General features: G+C 39.4%; 1 protein-coding gene across 1 annotated transcript in view; it reads right to left on the bottom strand.

Annotated features, from left to right (window-relative positions):
- The window catches only part of LOC140239658 (uncharacterized), a 55257-nt gene extending 37149 nt beyond the window's left edge, over positions 1 to 18108 (bottom strand). The window contains exons 1-16 of the mRNA XM_072319488.1: positions 18054 to 18108; positions 13508 to 13624; positions 11276 to 12016; positions 10060 to 10497; positions 9471 to 9581; positions 8855 to 8983; positions 7495 to 7617; positions 7175 to 7282; positions 6734 to 6853; positions 5771 to 5893; positions 4941 to 5060; positions 4595 to 4792; positions 4214 to 4345; positions 2022 to 2048; positions 1327 to 1368; positions 532 to 648 (exon numbers count right to left, since the gene is read on the bottom strand). Of these exons, the coding sequence (XP_072175589.1) occupies positions 532 to 648; positions 1327 to 1368; positions 2022 to 2048; positions 4214 to 4345; positions 4595 to 4792; positions 4941 to 5060; positions 5771 to 5893; positions 6734 to 6853; positions 7175 to 7282; positions 7495 to 7617; positions 8855 to 8983; positions 9471 to 9581; positions 10060 to 10497; positions 11276 to 12016; positions 13508 to 13624; positions 18054 to 18108 (2701 nt within the window). The remainder of the gene's footprint in view (positions 1 to 531; positions 649 to 1326; positions 1369 to 2021; positions 2049 to 4213; positions 4346 to 4594; positions 4793 to 4940; positions 5061 to 5770; positions 5894 to 6733; positions 6854 to 7174; positions 7283 to 7494; positions 7618 to 8854; positions 8984 to 9470; positions 9582 to 10059; positions 10498 to 11275; positions 12017 to 13507; positions 13625 to 18053) is intronic.
- Between the last annotated feature and the right edge of the window lie 210 nt (positions 18109 to 18318).

Genomic DNA, 18318 nt, shown 5'->3' with positions numbered 1-18318 from the left:
AACTAATCATTTATTCTACGAAAGACTGCCAAAAGCTTAGAAGGAATGACTACCATTCCTAAAAATAGGTAAGGTAAATCATCATTATCAAGGACAGCATCTAAAGTCGGTGATCCCATGGCTGCTTGGTAACCCGATTGAGTTCAATTATTCGTTTATTAGCGGTAAAATAAATCAATTCAATTCGATATAATGCTCCAAAGTCTACAGGTAAGTTATTTCAGTTATATTTTTAAGAACACACCAATTGAATAAGATTGTTCCTGTATAGTATGCATTTGATGTAACAGCGTACATTCGTCGTATGACAGGCAACATTCATCTTTTTTTCTCTCTATTCAACCATCATTCCAAGCTCAGAGGGAATGTATGCATCCACCTTTATTCTAGCGAATTCCTAGAGCACGAGACCGTCGATTCGGTAGTAAACGTTTAAAGGTGACACAGTAATAAGAAAAAAGTCATGTGATGGCGCTCTTTAACAATCAATAGCTGGAAAATGTCGCTCCATGGGGACAGACATGCACTCACCTGCACAGTTTACATCTGATTCATCTTCACCTTCAAGACAGTCAAAGACCCCGTTACAAAGTAGGGACTCATCTATGCAGGTTTCATCGTTACACTGGAAAAATCCCGTGCCGCATTCTACAATCAGGCGAAAAAAAAAAACAACCCACACATTAATAAGTAATTATGTGTAACAAAGATGAGAAAGGGGCGGAAGATAATATATGCCAAGAATGTACGAAAACAAGACTTTATGGGCAGAAACGCCGCCTCGCGAAACCCTGTGTATAACTCTGGTTTGACATGTCATTCATAAGCTAGTACACATGTATAACTAGCCTAGAAACAGATATTTAGAAAAGCTGTGAAGCAATATGGCTCGACTAGTATAAAGCGCATCCCACCATCTGAATGGGATTGAAACGACAGAAAAACAGAGCGATAGATAAATAATAAGTCAATATTGATGTAAATGACTCCAATGAGTACGTATACGAATGGATAAATGATCATATACCTCATTTTAAATCCTTTTATGGCCTATACTCTCTCAATTTGTAACGTGAGGCAGATATATGGGATGTATTCTCCTTATGGAAACTATTTCTTCTGATAACAGCGTTTAAACAACAGATATCACTGTACTTTTGGGGGCAATATGGTAAATTAAATGTTCACATATGTACATGTTCTGTTATTACACCATTCCAGCCGAAATGATTCTGACGTGAAAAAACCCCAAAGCATATCCTCGAAAAGGAAAGAAACCAGCTGATGACTTATAATTAAAAACCAAACTGTGAATTAGTGACATACCGATTGGTGTAGGCCCTGTTCCGGAGCCAACTTCTCTCTCAACTGTTGGATAAAAGAAGAAAATCAGTGTTTTTAGTCAACAAACACAACCCACATTTAATGGTTACTAGCCTCAATAATGGCACAAAACATGTTTCCCTGAGGGCTTTAGAGTCGAGTTGGAGCTGCAGCTATTCACGAAGCTGACACCCAGTTAATTATGAACAGAAATAGGGAGCAAAGTGCGTTGACACATCATACTAATGCAAACGTCCTTTGTGTGATGTCATAAAGAAAAATACATTTAACTAAAGTATACCTCTCTCTTCCCATCAGTGCTAGTGCAGTAAGGGAAAGGGGCAGAGAGTGAGCGAGAGAGAGACACCAGCGAAAATGATAGCAAGATTACCAAGATTACGAGCACATACACCTTTGACAGCATTGATGAAATATATAAACATACCGACGTCAGTATACTTGATAATGTTAAACGAATGTAAGAAAGATGGTTTAAAATTATTTGCTAACAATGACAAAAAACAACAACAGACAACAAACGCCTATAATGATTGAGATTGTTTCGGTGTAGCAATCCTTGTGGATCGAGGAAGAGTTTTAAAGGGACTATTTTCCGTTCCATGCGTCCGTAACGATTTTTTTTTTCCTGAGTGGCAGTGAATACCGTGCTACAATAACAAGGTCTGGTATAAACTCACATCTCAGATGACGCTCGTCGTCCCACCCTGGGAGGGAGAAAGAAGAAAAAAGACGAAATTTGAAGGTCAATGATGAGAAAACGAATACACGATTTCATTGAATAGTGACAAGTAAACAGGAGTTTAAGTTTGATTTCGCTCATGAACATACACCCAAACTCATTATGTATAGTAATAATGAATTACTTATCGATATTTCAATCAGACACGTACCAATCAATTCATTCATTTATCCACGCAATCAAGATTTGTCCAGGCGTATTTTCCCACCCAACCACCATTTGCTCTCATTTAAATTTATTGATTATTTTATTGATTAATTCGTTCATTCATTTATCAATTCAGTCATTCAGTAGTTCATTCATTCATCTATTCATCCATTCATTCATTCTCTGCATGAGACGGCCGCTCATTATTTTGACAACTTTGTCATTCGAAATGCGTTGCTAGGGAGACTTGTGGGAAACAGAAACAATAGCAGACAGAATGTGGTTCCTTATTGCTCCCATTTTATAAATCGGCCATGATTTTATTCATTTCCTGTTGGAAGCGTAATTCAGTTTAAGTGGGCCCCATGACTGTTGTCTTTTCAGCTCTGGAAGTTTTTCATATCTGGCTTAAATAAACATTTGAAAGCTCACCACACCCACTGAATGACGGAATATCTTGTCTTCAGTCTCCGAAGTTTACGCAGTCTAGCGAGACAGCTATTTACTCTCACCAACAGGCTGATTTTCCTAAGTAAATTCTCGAGCATGTTCCCCAGCCGTGTCGGGCCGTTTACATTCCGTGGTGCGCACCTGAAGGTTGTGATGTGCGGATTTTGCTTGTGTGCTTTAAGGCGGAGGTTTCCTAGCGAAAACCCGTTTCAATATTTGCTCCCCTAATGATCACGGCTTGTTTGCGGTCTTGTTGAACGCGTGGATTATCGCCAACTTTCTATTTCAGCAAGACCCCAGAAAGTTTCGAGCACCCCAAAACCCAAGGCCAAGCGTGAGTTGTCAATGTCTAGAGAACCCCCGGTCCCTCCTGCTAACAAGGAACCGCTGCTCATATTTTGATTTCAGATCCCCGTGTTTGCGCCTAGGATCTGACAAAAGGGCGGTGCAATCGTTGGTCTACACTCTAAACTTTAAGTCCCTGACTGCTAAACTGACAGTCAGTCATCGGCTGATAGTGTTAATTCTTGCACCACATGCCTAAATGCGGATAGAAGACTTTGCTTTAATAAACACTGACAGTTAAGTCGCATGCTATCTTCACTGAATAGCTCCCAGCTATACAGAGCTAATGGAGAGACTGTATTACAGCTGAGGTGAACTATTTACTGTAAGTCTTCCTTGTGTTACAGCCGAATCCAAACGAGGAGCAGTGTGTTGATAGATAATGTCTAGGCCCTCGAGATACTTTTTGTTTGATTGGGGGGGGGGGGGGGGGCTTCATGCTTGACGAGCGATTTAACCCATTATACACTGGATATCTATATTACACACAAAATCCAATTGATGCCGTCTTGTCAACATTCAATTGGCACCTCTGTATGACACTGCATATCTTATATCTTTTTTTATAGAAGAGATTTGTCGACTTGGACGCCGGTGGCTCCTTAAAGGGGCATTCCAGACGATTTTCATAATTTCACATCATGTAGTACATAAATTGACAGCTCCATGTATGGATTTGTGGAATTTATTGTGGACCTTGAGCAGAGAAACAATACTCTGAAAAATCTTAAACAATTACACTGAATAGTGCTGATGACATAGGAGGCTCACATATTTCAGAAATGTAGCCGTGTAATTCCGTTACAATACCACTTTCTTAACAAGTTCACCTGTGTAGAATGTATGCATGCCATCTTCTTTTGTTCTGCTTCCTTGAGCTCCAAACTCATGAATTCTTATGGTGAGGCTGCCATGTCATCATCCTTGTTCATGGCAATTTGTTGTAAATTTTGAAAACATTCATATTCCTCAACCCAATCACTATGAATTCTGAAACTCTGCACTCGCTATAAATTATTTGTATTGTTCAAATGTAAAAGTCTGAAAATCATCCGGAGGTCTCCTTTAAAAGGGGGGGGGGGGCGTCTTTACACAGTTGGATCAGGAGATATTATTTTCAGGAGGGTCAGATTGGTTAGAGGCGTCTTCCGGGGAGGGATGACAATTAAGATCTCGTTGTCGGCTCACCATCATAGCAGTCGTCCTCGTCGGACCCGTCGAAGCAATCGACCTCGTAGTCGCACACCCTGATGGCTTCGATCTCCTCACCGTCGTTGCACGTGAACATCGCTGTCGGAAAGCGCTGCCCGTGGAGAATATCTGATAGATGACAACGAGAACGTGAATGCCATTATACGAGCAGTTTTAACCTACAACTTTTGCTGCAGCTATCTAGTTGTTAGAGGTTAACTTCTGTTACCTTACCCAACCCACTTAGTTACCATCCACTGACATCTGACTCTGCTAATGTTACAACGTCTTCTTTGAATCACCGCTTATTACACCAAACCAAACTAGAATTAAACGAAACTGAAGAAGTAACTAGTAAGTATCTGAGAATTTCCTCACCCATCATAGGCGTGACTTCCTCTGACCACGCCTTTACATCGCCGCTCTGAAATAGGGTCAGATGCGCAGGCGTTGATTGGACGGTTGACGAAACGGGCGTGGTTACGGCCAATGTCCCGCTCTCTACGTGGATGGAAGCGTTCATTGTTGTCGCCACTGTGATGGGAGGAGCCTCTGTAGTTGGGACCTTCCTGTTTCCTATTGGGAATATTTTTATAATTCGTACACATTAGACGTCATGCGGTGATATCAAACAAACATTGGAATGATGTCAAATATGAAGGAGTTGCCTTGTTTATCATTGGTTGTTTTTTTTTTTACATCTTTAATTCGATGTTATCCTTACCTATGCAGTCATCTTCGTCAGAAAAATCACCACAATCGTCTTTCTTGTCGCACACGGAACTGATGAAGATGTAGTTTCCATTCTCGCACCGCCAGTACTCCGGCAAGCTCCCCTTAGCCTCTGTGAGTGGCAAAACGAAGCAAGTACATGGGTGACTACAAGTTCAAATGCGCCTTCAACGCCATTTGAAGAGTTTGATCACAAAAGGAGTCAACTCCATTCGTGTTAATTTGAGATAACCAAGGTTCAATTAACATAGAAGAAATAAGAGAATATGGGATAATTTCAATCATAATTTCAAGAACATTCATTGTTATATTACAAGTGCTGAATCATTGAAAAAGGTGTTATCTTGCTCTCTCTGATGACAGGCTTACTTTGAAATGTTTAGAAATGGCGCTTAACCCATTATGCAATTAAACTCTTCATATATTATAAAATACATATTATGTACATATGAGTTACGCTATCACATCACTGTCAACATGGTCAACACCCTTCTGCAAATACCAATTGACCCATAAATACGAAATCACAATCAGTCAAGCGTAAGCAAAATTGCCAGCAACATTTATGTAAGGTCAAATCAAACAAAGGGATTAATTCAGTTATTAAGCAGATCACTTCCTTTTTACCGACAGCTGTTACGTACCCAGATAACCTACATCAAATGACGCGTATAATCGACCTCGTTTTTAAAACATTTGGCAAATTGCCCTCAGCTTATGATTGGTATGTTGCAAAAGAGCCCAATCTAACGTGGAGATCCAGGGAGAAATGTAGCAAACTATTAAATGTGCATCGTTTTAAAGAAATATAATCTCTATTACCTGATACTTCTTCAATGATCATATTTGTTTCTCTGTCGGGCAGGTGCAATCTTGATTCCGTTTTCGCCCAAGACATCGACGGTTTTTGTTTAGCGGGCTTCGAGATGTTCAGTTTTCCTTTTGCTGAGGAGAAAAAAACAAACAAACACATGGATAGAATGAAGCAATTTTCAAGTGAATAACAAGCACAAATAAAAAAAAACAACAACTCAACGCAGAATGCAAAATAATTACTAACAAGCCTCAAGTAAAAATTACAGGAATATCACTCGATGGAAAAAGGTGTTTGATATCATCATGATCATGTTGTAATAATATATCTGTTCTTTAACATGTCCACTTATTCATATGTTCATTTTAACCATTACAATTTTTTCAAGGTAAGTTTATATACAAAGATCATTCCATTAAAACACATATTTCAGTCTGCATTTTGACCAAGGGATAGTTTGTTTGTTTGTTTTTTCACAAAGAAAATTTATTCATATAAACATTCAGGTACAAAATAAAATAATGTCACATGCAGTACATAAAGACAAATGATCGAAATTTGACAGGTAACTGCGAAACAATTAAACGATGTAGATACGATTCCAATTAATATTAGATGCAAAACCTTTGGTTTTCTCAGACATAAGATTCTATTCGTCTACTTTCTTTGCTTGTTTTAAGAATTGACAAAATTGGCTAAAATGTAACGATGTCTTTTTATTTCTGACAGAAAATATGAAGTATTTTGCGTACAAATAAACCACGTTGTAACATTTTGGATTTTCTGTCGAACCAAGTATAAAGGAACTTTAATTTTAGTAAGAGATAGTTGTTGTGCTTGCAAAAAAAAAAAAAAAAATATATATACAAGTGTATATATATATATATATATATATATATATATATATTGGTTCTCTGGTGACACTCCAGTACTCAATGCCGTCGTGACCATGATCATCGTCCTGATCTTACCATCGCATTCGTCTTCGTCGGAGAAGTCGAGACAGTCCCACTTCTTGTCGCACACGGCCGACATGGGCACCACGGCGCTACCGTCCAGACATCGGAACAATTCCTCGATCTCGTCTTCCTCTACGAGATGGAAAAAAAACAAGAGTTCATGGCAATCAACACACGCGTCATGTGCAGTGCGACCCCGCCCCCTTTTCCCTAAAAGGCAATTGTTATTATTGTGAACTTCAAAATCAATTGTGCACGAGATCTGATCCATCACGTAAGCAGACTATCCATGATTTACATTCAACACTGTGTCATGAATGATCGGATTTTGTGACCGCGGTTGTTTGTAGTCCCGCGAATGGACGATCGCTGGTACATTATGGAATTGTTTCTCTTGATACGCGCTCTCGTTCAGGTGCCACTAGTATGTCTCTGTAGACGTTCGATACTTACCGTCTAGCACTTCGATCTTTGGAGAAAGGTCAAGCTTTGGTCTCATCGTCCACGACTTCGCCGACGATTCCGTGGTTATTGTGGCATCAGTGGTCACGTGCTTGCTCCCTGAAAATGAAAATGGGCATCAGTAATCATTATTTTACACAGATGAATACATTCGCGCATTACCTATACAGGCCACTTACCCGATCCCCATATTTTACAGGAAAAAAGAGAAACGCAAACATGCACCAGTTAGGCCTAAATACAGTCAGTATAAAGACATGATGTGTTCACACCCTTGTCTCATTTAAGATTATATCTTTGACGTGACATACCATCGCAGTCGAACTCGTCGGAGTAATCGTCGCAGTCTCCTCGCTTGTCACACACCGCTGACCAGGGAATGGTGGAACCGTCTCCTAGACAGGTGAACATCGTCGGGGCTTCGGTGTGACTCTCTGTACAAATCGTAACACAAAGATCATTCAGGCATCACATTGTGGTTAACCCTGTCACTGCTTTATCGCTAGGCTCACTGTACAAAATGTCGATGGTTTTCAAAGTTGGGAGCCTGTAAGGGTTAACCGAAGCTTATGGCCATCGCCTATTGCATCGTTGTCATTACCATGGTACCTTATTGGCCCTATAGCCCTCAATAGCCCTCAGTCTCACAAAAGAAAAAAAAAGTTTTAAAGACCCTGTTGCGTGGGAATTCATGGGTGGCCCGATTGAATCAGGGAGGTGAGACCAAAACATATAGAGTCTGGTAGTGTCACGTAGGTTTTATGATTTTTTTTTTATGTTGCTTTTTATTCAACTCCATTGTTGGTCGGTCTTCATTCTCTGCCTTTGGACCGGCGGAGTGCAATCGAAAATCGCGAATAGAGGGTCGTCACGGAACTCAGCGAAGATGTGCATCGAAGCGTAGGCTCATCAGGAACGGTCGACACCAGTCGAAATTTTGGCGGTCATCTTACGAGACCGACCTCCACGAGTTCGACATTGAAAAAAAAAAGTCCTTGAGTCATACAGCCCACGAGTCATACAGCCAATGACAGCCCAGGAGTTCGACACTAGGTAAAGACAACCCTCGAGTTTGACATTACAACACGGGGCTTAATGTTCCGGTCTCGTGGGCTTTGTTTGCTTTACTGTCGAACTCGTGTATTGTATGAATCGTGGGCTATACGACTTGTGGGCTGTATGACTCGTGGGCTGTATGACTTGTGGGTTGTATGACTTTTGGGCTGTATGACTCGCTGGCTGCACGAGTCGTGGGTGTCGGTCTCGTGAGACGTGCACCCGATTCTGCGGCTGTGCCCGCACTTACGTAGATATCAGTGATAAGGCTGAACACAATTCATTACGGGGATTCTCGAATTTGATATATCATTATCTGAGCCGCCCCACAGCCTTCCAACCCCGTGGTATCCTCCGCGGGTCTTTAACCATTAACATATGACTCAAGTTCAAATATTGCAATGAAGGAAGTTCCAGTCCTTTCCCTGGCAATTCAATACATGTCACTTTCCCTTCACTTGTAAGTTTGGTTCGCATGTGAGAGAGTCAAAAAAAAAACTGACACCGTTGATACATTTTAAGAGAGTATTTCTTGTAATTATTGTATTAAGTTCCTTTTACAATATGTCATCTCGATCATAATCAAAATCTGGAAATAATTATAAATATGCCTACGTTCCACTGCCTGTGTATCTGATTCGCCATCCAGAGAGATAATTTCCTCATTTGTTCCCTCTTTCTTCTCCTCATTCCACAAAGAGGTTGGTCGGTGGATTTGTTCCGTTAGGTTGGCTTTCTCCTCGGCTGCGAAAGAAAAACCAAGAAAGAACAAAAAGAAAAAATGAGTACAAAAAAAAACCCTTCACAAATCAACGACAAAAGCATGACGGAACAATAAAGAGTCAATCGAATTATCTTTCTCTTGACTATAAGGGTTTTGGAAAGGTTATGGCAGGATTTTTACATTGGTTTCCAAGAGACGGTTGTATCCATTCATTTATTTTGCATTCGTACGAAGCAGAACGAGCCGATCTCTTTAACAAAATACCAAAGTGACCCAACCAATAGACGTTGATAATAGATGTCTTCGCGAAATGGCCAACTCGACCATCGGGACAAGAGTAGCAATACAGTTTTTGAAATCGAGAGAGAATGAGTTTTAACGGAGATATGTAAATGATTGAACTGGCATAATTTTCTTAACTTTATTCGCGCGCGCGCGTGTGTGTGTGTGTGTGTGTGAGAGATAAAACGTAAATTTATGAATAGTATCATTCTTTTCTGCTCTTACGATCACACATGTCTTCGTCCGAGAAATCGGGGCAGTCTCCCTTACGATCGCAGAGCGATTCGATGGCGATGATCGTTCCATCCGTGCATCGGAAGAAACCAGTTTCCTTTTCTGTAACAGTGATCAAAGATTGATATAGGAGTTGTTTACGATATATACACTGTACTTAACTCATTGTTCGACATCACTTCTCTCTCTCTCTCTCTCTCTCTCTCTCTCTCACCCACTCTTTTCTTCTAGATACTAGTAACTCATTTTATGTTCAATCAAAAAACATTCAATTTGCAGATTGTGTACGAAACATTGTGCGTCATTAAACACTGAAGATCATTTCTATGTTGCTTTGTGACAGTTTTCAAAATTTATCAAAATACGTTGAGGTGATCAAGTTGTATTACCTATATGAACACGGAAAACATACAGACAAAAACTGGTAATAATAATGACAGCTTCACCCATATCATTCTATACACGAATCTCACGGTCAAACGCACCTTACACTTTCTTCCCCTCTCTCCCCCTCTCTCTCTCAAACTTATCTATCCCCCCTTTCTCTCTTTCTCTCTCGTTACAAAGTTTGCCGTCCTACCTTCCAATGTCTCTGGAGTCGTGACGTCAGGATTTTTCTGTGTGACACTTTCCGAATCTTCTGTTCTTTCTGGAAGAGAGGTTGTCGTCTCGATGGTTGTCATGGATGCAAAGTTCTTTGTCTCGTCCGTTGTGATCGAATCATCCTGCCGCTCCTCAGACGTCTGCCTGGGAGCGGCATCCGTAGTTCGCTCGTTGGAAGTCTCTTCCGGTCCATCCTTCGGTGCTTTGGTCGCGGCGCCCTGGCGTTCGGGCAGGGCGACCAAGGGGCCCGTCTCGCTTGGCAGCTCCGTTGGTTGGGGAGAGTCGTGAAGCGGTTCGTCATCGGTATCGGAACTGTCACTTTCATGGTCGACGTCAGCTTTGTCTTCAACTGGTGCCTCTACGTAATTCCCGTCGGCTGTAGCGAGATTCACTGGCATTGCCGTTGAGGCAAAATCTGTGGAAGGTAGCATTCAAAACAAAACTAAGAACATGGTTTGCAAATACATTGTCTTTCATATTGAAGATACGTATGATGATTAATTGCTTGCTCATTTTGGTGCAAGCACTTTTCATCCGCTTGTCATTGTTATTATAATATCTCCCACTTTCCAAGTATTCATGCACGTACTGTACTTGAATTAACATGAACACAGTAGATCAAATGTCATGTTGGCTTCCAGAGTTTGATTGTGGACCGTCCGTTTTACTGTTCAAAGCGTTATTTACCATATCAATAATGCATAATGGTACAGATAGTGCTGACGATAACAGTAACTCTGTTCATAACTGTGATAATGATAATTGTAATGGTGGCTAAAAACATAGGTAAAAACGTCAATATTAAGGACAATAATATCGATCAATGTGCACCAAAATTTGAGATGTTCTTCTGGGGACATTTCATGGAGCGTCTTGTCCGACCAATTTGTCTGACAAATTTGCTCTCAGTCGATCAGATGCAAGGATTTCAATAACTTATAACAGTTTGCCCCCCCCCCCCCCCCCCAAAAAAAAAGAAGAAAATTCCAATTGAATCCAATTTTCTTTGCTCATTCTTGCACTAATAAAAAAAAACAACTTACGAAACGTCTCATGAAATGCCCACAGGAAAAGCTTAACTCGTTAAGAGAAAGTAAGTTTTAATACAGAAAGATGATTTGACTATGGGTTGATACTCATGTTCCTGCATTCGCCACTTGTCATCATTGCAAATGAGTTCGACAAATACTTACCAGCTTGGTTTGACTGAAATAACCCATCCTGATCGACATGAACTCTGCTTTCTGTTGTCATTTCCACCGGGGCGACTTTTGTTGAAGGTATCCTAAAGTCCCCTTCCCGGTGTGTGCTATCCGTGCGGTCAGCCAACGTAACGGATTCTGCTTCCGTCGTCTTTTCAGTGGACGAGCCCGTGTGTAAATCACCGGTTGTAAAATGACCGTCGCTGTATGAGGACGCGGTGGAGGATTTTGGCGCCGTCTCCGTCAGCGGTTGCGACTCGTCAGACGCGGTTGTTGCGGCCGACACCGTCAGTGTGTCAGCGCCCGGTGTTGTAATTTCCATCGGTCGGTTTGTCCGTGTTTCGGTCAGCGTCTCACCCGGCGCTGCGGTGGTTGGCAATATATTCTGCTGGTTTACCTGGGTTAATGAATCTGGTGCTACTGTCGAGGTTCGGTGAAGCGAATTTACACTGATTTCCGTTAAAGCTTCGTCCCCTAGCGTCGTTCCGAACGCTGCTTGTAAGTCCGCCTCAGTGACATGCGTCCTGCCTGAGGACGGGGCTTCCGTCTGCAGCGGCAGCGCAACGTTCAACGCTTCTTTCCGACGTCCAATTTCAGATTCTCTTGATGACGGTATAACATCTTTTCTTGCAGTAATATCATCTAACAATTCTAAAGTGGCATCATCTGTCCTTTTTAAAGTATCCTTTTGTGAATTTGATGTCGCCACAGCAGCATGTGAAAGCAAATTTTCTGTGTCCAAAAGTAAATCAGAAATAAAGCACGAGAAATGTCGTAAAATCTACGTTTACAATGGTGAAGATCGGCGGAGAACAAGAAGACGGACAAAAAGACAAAGGATCAAGACCCCCCCCCCCCCATTATTCCCTCCCCTCGCATACCAAAAACAATATCAGATTTATTTTAAGGTTTGAACGTAAAAATATCAAGATGTCAAGTCAGAGTGAGGGAAATATTACCAAAAGAATAGAAAAACATGTACTTGGCACGGGGTGTGCATTTGTCCTGTACTTATTAAATAATGGAGTCTAGAGCTACAGGCGCACACAGCGAGCTTCGTGTAGAATCCATGATTGAAATACGTGGGAGAAGAATAAAAAGAAAACAATCTTATGCCGTTTAGTACAGAATAAAGATTCTTGCTTTTCTAGCAAGAATGCAATAGACTATACTTTTTTTTTTGTTCAATTAGCGGGATACACAAATCTCGAATTTTGGATCGCGATCGTATCCCGCTATTTCTATCTGTGTGAACGCTTACCAAAAAGAAAAAAAAAACAATCTGGAGATATGCATCACGATCGTTACCCCGCAATTCTGTATATGTGAATGCGGCTAATATCAGAGTCGTGCACACATTGCATCGACAAAATATTAATTTGGTATTCAAAGAATGCAGATGTTCTTTGTCTCTTGTAAAATTTCGTAGGCGGTCATAGTGATTTGATGTTTGGTTTTGGTTTTTTTTTTGCGTCATCACAAACCGCAGAAAGCGAGCGAACACTCAAGTTAAATATCCAACTGCTTATACATGCTATACGTTCGGGTTATATTCTCATAGTTATTTCGTCTTAAGCTTTTGCTTTTGCTTTTGCTTTCACTTTTGTTTGCTTTTGCTTTTGTCTTTCTCTAAGTCGTTAATATAGGCCTACTCGTTTGAAAACATACGAAAACACATTCGATTCTTTCTGATATACGAAACATTATGCAGGGCTCGACACTAACGGTGGCCCGGTGGCCCGGGGCCACCAAAAATGAAAGTCGGGCCACCAAATTTCAAAAAAAAAGGCAAATTTGGTGGCCCGCCTGGGGCCACCAAAATTTTGGGAAAAGTATGTTAATAAATTCGTAACTTTTTGCGCCGGAAATTAGCAGATAAATTAGTTCAAAGGATGGATGAAAAGGACTGAATGAGTGCTTGAGAGTGAGTGTTGCAAATTTGTTGAGGTTTATTTATGAGTAGGTAATTATTATGTCCAACTTTCAATTCTTACTATGATAAAGCTTAAGTATTTGATACATCAAAAAAAAACAGGACTTTTAATGTTTTGTCTTGTTTTTTGTTGCTTTTTTTCGGGCCACCAAATTTTTCTCTCGGGCCACTAGAAATTGAGATTATGAATCTTGGTGGCCCTATCGGGCCACCAAAAAGAAAAGTTAGTGTGGAGCCCTGCATTATGTAAAAGTTTGATTTTGAAATGAGGAAATGGATCGCAGTCCTACCTTCATATAATAAATGAGTTGAACTATGTATTGCTGATGCCCCATTCTGCGATGCAGAGTTTTTCGTCGAACTCGACGTCGACGACGATGATGACAGTAATCTGTCAGCTGACCCAACTGCAAAGGAGGGGAAGAAAAGCAAAGAACGTTGCTTTTGAAAATAAAGTGATAGCAGCGTCAGGTAAGTCCACATGCAAACATACTGTACATGTATCATATTAGGATTTTTGGGTGATTTTCATCTTTTCCATAACTATTAACGTCTGTAATTGATTATAGTGGGTACAGAGTTTCAGAACTTACAGTGACTGGGACGACGAATAAGAGTATATTCAAAATACAAAGCAAATCAGAGTGAACAAGAATAATGGCATAGAAACCTCAGATGATGTACTAAAGGAAACAGAACATAAGAAGAAACATGCATAAGTTTTATGCATAGTTCTACACAGGCGAAGCAAGTGGTATTGTGAAGGAATTACATTGCTACGTTACTGGAGTATGATTATGTGAGCCTCCTATTGCCTATGTATTCATTGTTCAGTGTATCATGGAGTGTATTATGTTTTGGGATTTTGAAAGCATTGGTTTACCTGCTCAAAAGACCACAATGATTCCACAAATCTAATCATGATCATGATATTATCAATTTATGTACTACATGATGTGAGAATATATTAATTTCATTGCATTGCAATGTTTGGTGATGATAAAAGATTTCAAATTCATGTCAAGTATTTATCTAAAGTTGGAGAGATTAAAGATCACATTTTAACAATTATTTCGTTTCCATCAGATTTGGTGAACGCTTTGAACATATTTCACGAATGTTCAAGCATGCTTTCAAACATCCTTTACAACTAAGACTTAGCCACCTTCTTCAGGAATGCATCTCTTAAAGGAAAACTGTTCAAAGACAAAAGACAAAAATACAAAAGAGCTACCTGTATCTAATTCTGACGAGTATCACATTCTTAGCGTCTGCCCAACTGTAATTGATAATCATACCATTTTACTTTAAGGAGTTGGTACCTTTTGGTCGAGATGGGGGTTCAGGTTTCCAACGTTTTTGATGACGATTTTTTTTTTTTTTGAGATACATGTACTAAGAAACATCTTAGGAAATATGAAAGAACATTATAATTCTAAATGGAATTTAAAATTTATTTGGTGAAAATTGGTCTTGAAATGGCTGAGATATCCAAAAGAAAATGATCCTAATGAAAAGTGGGACCGACCTTTTATTTGGATGGCTTTGTTTAACTTTGTTTATGGATATCTCAGTCATGTTTTAAAACTGATTTTCATCAAATAAACTTTGAATCTAAGAATTGTACGCTCTTATAACATCTCATAAAGAGGTTTCTAAGCATCTCGCAAAAAGTTTAAAGGCTGAATCCTCACCTCAACTACTTCCATACCATCCTTTTAACAATTTATATGTACGATTTACTTTTTCTTCAATCATCACATATTTCTATGTGGAAGAGAAACCATGGTGGTGACAATATCATTTTTCTTTCCAAAAGCTGCTTCAGTGTACTTAAAAGGCAAAACGCGCACGCGTTCTACAACTTCCTTGCAAATAAGGAAACATTTTGTGTGTGACGACGAAAAGACGTAACGAATACTTTGTAAGTCTTTATCGTGTTTATAGGTGGTCTTAAATATTGTACAATGGAATTTAAAATATAATCATAATATGATGGCTCACTTAAAAAGAAAAAAGAAATATGAAAGCCAGACATCTCACAGCCGGTGATCTCTATCAGTTGTCTATCACTTGATTGGTTCTTCCAGCAAAAACTGATCAAGTACGAGACTTCTTCATTGCTCAGAGCAGGAACATAATACAGGCCTATATATGAAGAGTTTGCTTCCAAAAGGCGCTAAATCCATCATTTTTCAATGGATTTAGCGCCTTTCGGAAGCAAGCTCTTCATATATATATATATATTTATATATATATATTTTTTTTTTTTTTTGGGGGGGGGCAAGTATTATTTATCTAATGCAATATATCATGTACAGTACTAACCGCTTCCTCGTTACATGACTACTTTAGCTACTGGTGATGATCGCTGTTGTTGCTGTCATTGAGAGAATACTTGTACCTACTCAAATCAATACTGCGTATGCCAATTAATGTTCAATCAACACTCAAGACTAGGTTTGGTCAGTAGTCAATGTATGTTGTCAGGTGGGGTATTCTCAGTTAGAGAATGTCTGTAACCAAATCAATACTCTTTATGGTCAATAGTCGATGAATGTTGTTACCTGAGGTACTGTTTTATAATCTTGAGCGAGGTTTCCATTATGTTATAAAGTGAGGTACTGCTATATAAACTAGAGCAAGAATTTCCTTTTAGGATATTATAATATGTTTATGTTGTTGTTTTTTATTTTATTTTTTCTTTCAAGAAAGAAAAGGAAATGGGTGTGGCCTTCTCGTGGTAGACTGTAAAACTCTTAAACGCCCACGAACGAGGACCAAATACGGCTGGAGATATAAGCCATCTGTTCATACGCTTCACTCCAACCGTTCCTCTCCAACAATCTTGCGCTTGATGACCCGGTGAGGCAATCAATGGATTTAGGGTGTGGTCAACCAGTAGTTCTATGGTGCCATTGTTGGTAGGCATTCTTTCCCTTTTTAACAACCCTGACCGTTACAATCCAGGAACGGCTCGTTACATAAGATGATAGATCCTCTTGTGAAAATCCAGAGATACAAGGAATAAATCTCCATGCCTAGGACTTCTCTCACAAAACAGATTCATCACTCGCAAGATTTAACGCACCCTTCTTTAGGCTTCTCAACATCTGTCACGACTTGTCTTCTTTTGGAAGGCACTTCCACAATTTGGGACTTTTGACTTCGCTGCCTAATTCTATTACATTCATATCATTTGAAACTAAAAATGTAAAAAATCTTCAGCTACATTTCCTGATATTCATTTCTGCTTTGTAAGAAAAGGGAAAACCAAACAACAACTACCACTAAACAGAATTGTACGAAGGCACACGCTTACAGAACAGATAACGCTGTTACATTGATTAATCAATACTGTTCAGAAATGTTTTGTCGGTAATACACAGTGTATTCTCATTTGATGCATTCATATCATCTCAACAATATTATTCCAAGGACTACCACGGTGTGGAATGATTAAGATTGTACAATGGATAAAGTATGGAATGATAGTTCAAAAAATAAATGAATGTGATAATTGATTGATGACAAATATGTTCTAGAGAGATGAATGGAAGACGAATCCGCCGCATCACACAGCAAGAACAACTCAGAAATCAAAAGAAAAATTGAACATATAATATGTTATAATTTGATAATATCGCACATTAGAAGGAACAGTATCTTCTCATGGCGTGTTAGGACGCACATGAGAAATCTCCATCTTATGTACTGTGCAACTCAAGTGATGAAATCCGACTGAGGATCAAAAAACACTACCATTTCATCTGAAAGGGGTATATAAATATGTTTTTGTTATGGGTATATAAATACTGAGGACTGTAATTGCTGTATGTCATTAATATTGGATTAATATTGTATTTTTAATTGATATATGTTGTATTCTTTATTTGGTATATATTTGCTTTTGTTTACCATTTTTTTTTTCTTTGTTGAAATGTTTGAATATGTATATGCATGTAAATATATGATATTTTTTCATTTTTGAAGCGCCATGAGCACTGAAAAGTGGACCTGTGCGCTATACAAGTAGCCACTATTATTATTATTATTATTTTTAATTACATTTGGTCGCACGGCGTGAGGTTGTAAAGAGGTAATTTTGAGCAGATATATTTGGGCCTATAATTCTGGTAAATATGCTCTTTCATGCATGGAATAACTATCAAAGAAGAAACTAGGTTATATCAGCATGTTCTGTCCAGTACTGAATCATCCCTCTGATGAATGCGCAGTGAACAAAGGGGAAAAAAGACAAACATAAGATGCGACATTTTCAGAAAGAAACTTTTGCCGCATACGAAAAAAAAAATGGTTATAATAAAACGTACGGAGGCAGACAGATTCAAACAGATACCCATAAAATAAGCTGCATGTGAGTGAAGTGATGGTGAACACGTGATGTATGTTAGACGGATAAACAAAATTTGATTTTCTTCACTTAAGTCGGATTAATTTTGAGGATTTTATATATTTATACGCTTAGGTTTCGGGTGTAGGAAAGGTTGAAAAGTTATTTCATCTCATGTGACTTTACTAGTAACTATTTTAAAAGTAGCAAAATGGATAAAAATCACTTAGACGAATATCCTTTTCCAAACGAAAATGTATAATCATGAAGACATCATTTCCATTACGCCTCTTTCTTTAACGATTAATTGTGACGAATCATCTATTGCATGATATTGGAAAGGACGAGAGGGAGAACTGAGGAATGTGTGTTATAGTTATTTCTATAGTTGTATCACTTTACAGACACTTAAGTAAAATATGACCATCCACGGAGAATACAAAATGTCTTGAAGAAGGAAAGAAACACATTGGAACACGAACACGTATACTGGCGCCCCGTTGGCTCTTTGGTGCCCTCGGCCAACCCCTCCGCCATCGGCGCGAATCTGCATTATGGGACACAGGCTATTTGGGCTTGAGCAAATAGGCTCAGCGGGTAAACAGGGAACCACACCCATTATTAAGCTTCCATTGAATGGCCTTTAGGGGGGAATGCATTTATCCGCCACTTTCCTTTGCTCGTTGGTCCCATTCGAGAAGTTCGCCTGCTCATAGTGTGTGGCTGACCATTATTATCTTGTTCTCA

Source organism: Diadema setosum, chromosome 16, assembly GCF_964275005.1.
Source record: "Diadema setosum chromosome 16, eeDiaSeto1, whole genome shotgun sequence".
NCBI classification, from domain to species: Eukaryota; Metazoa; Echinodermata; class Echinoidea; order Diadematoida; family Diadematidae; genus Diadema; species Diadema setosum.
This window is presented reverse-complemented; position numbering and strand designations above follow the sequence as displayed.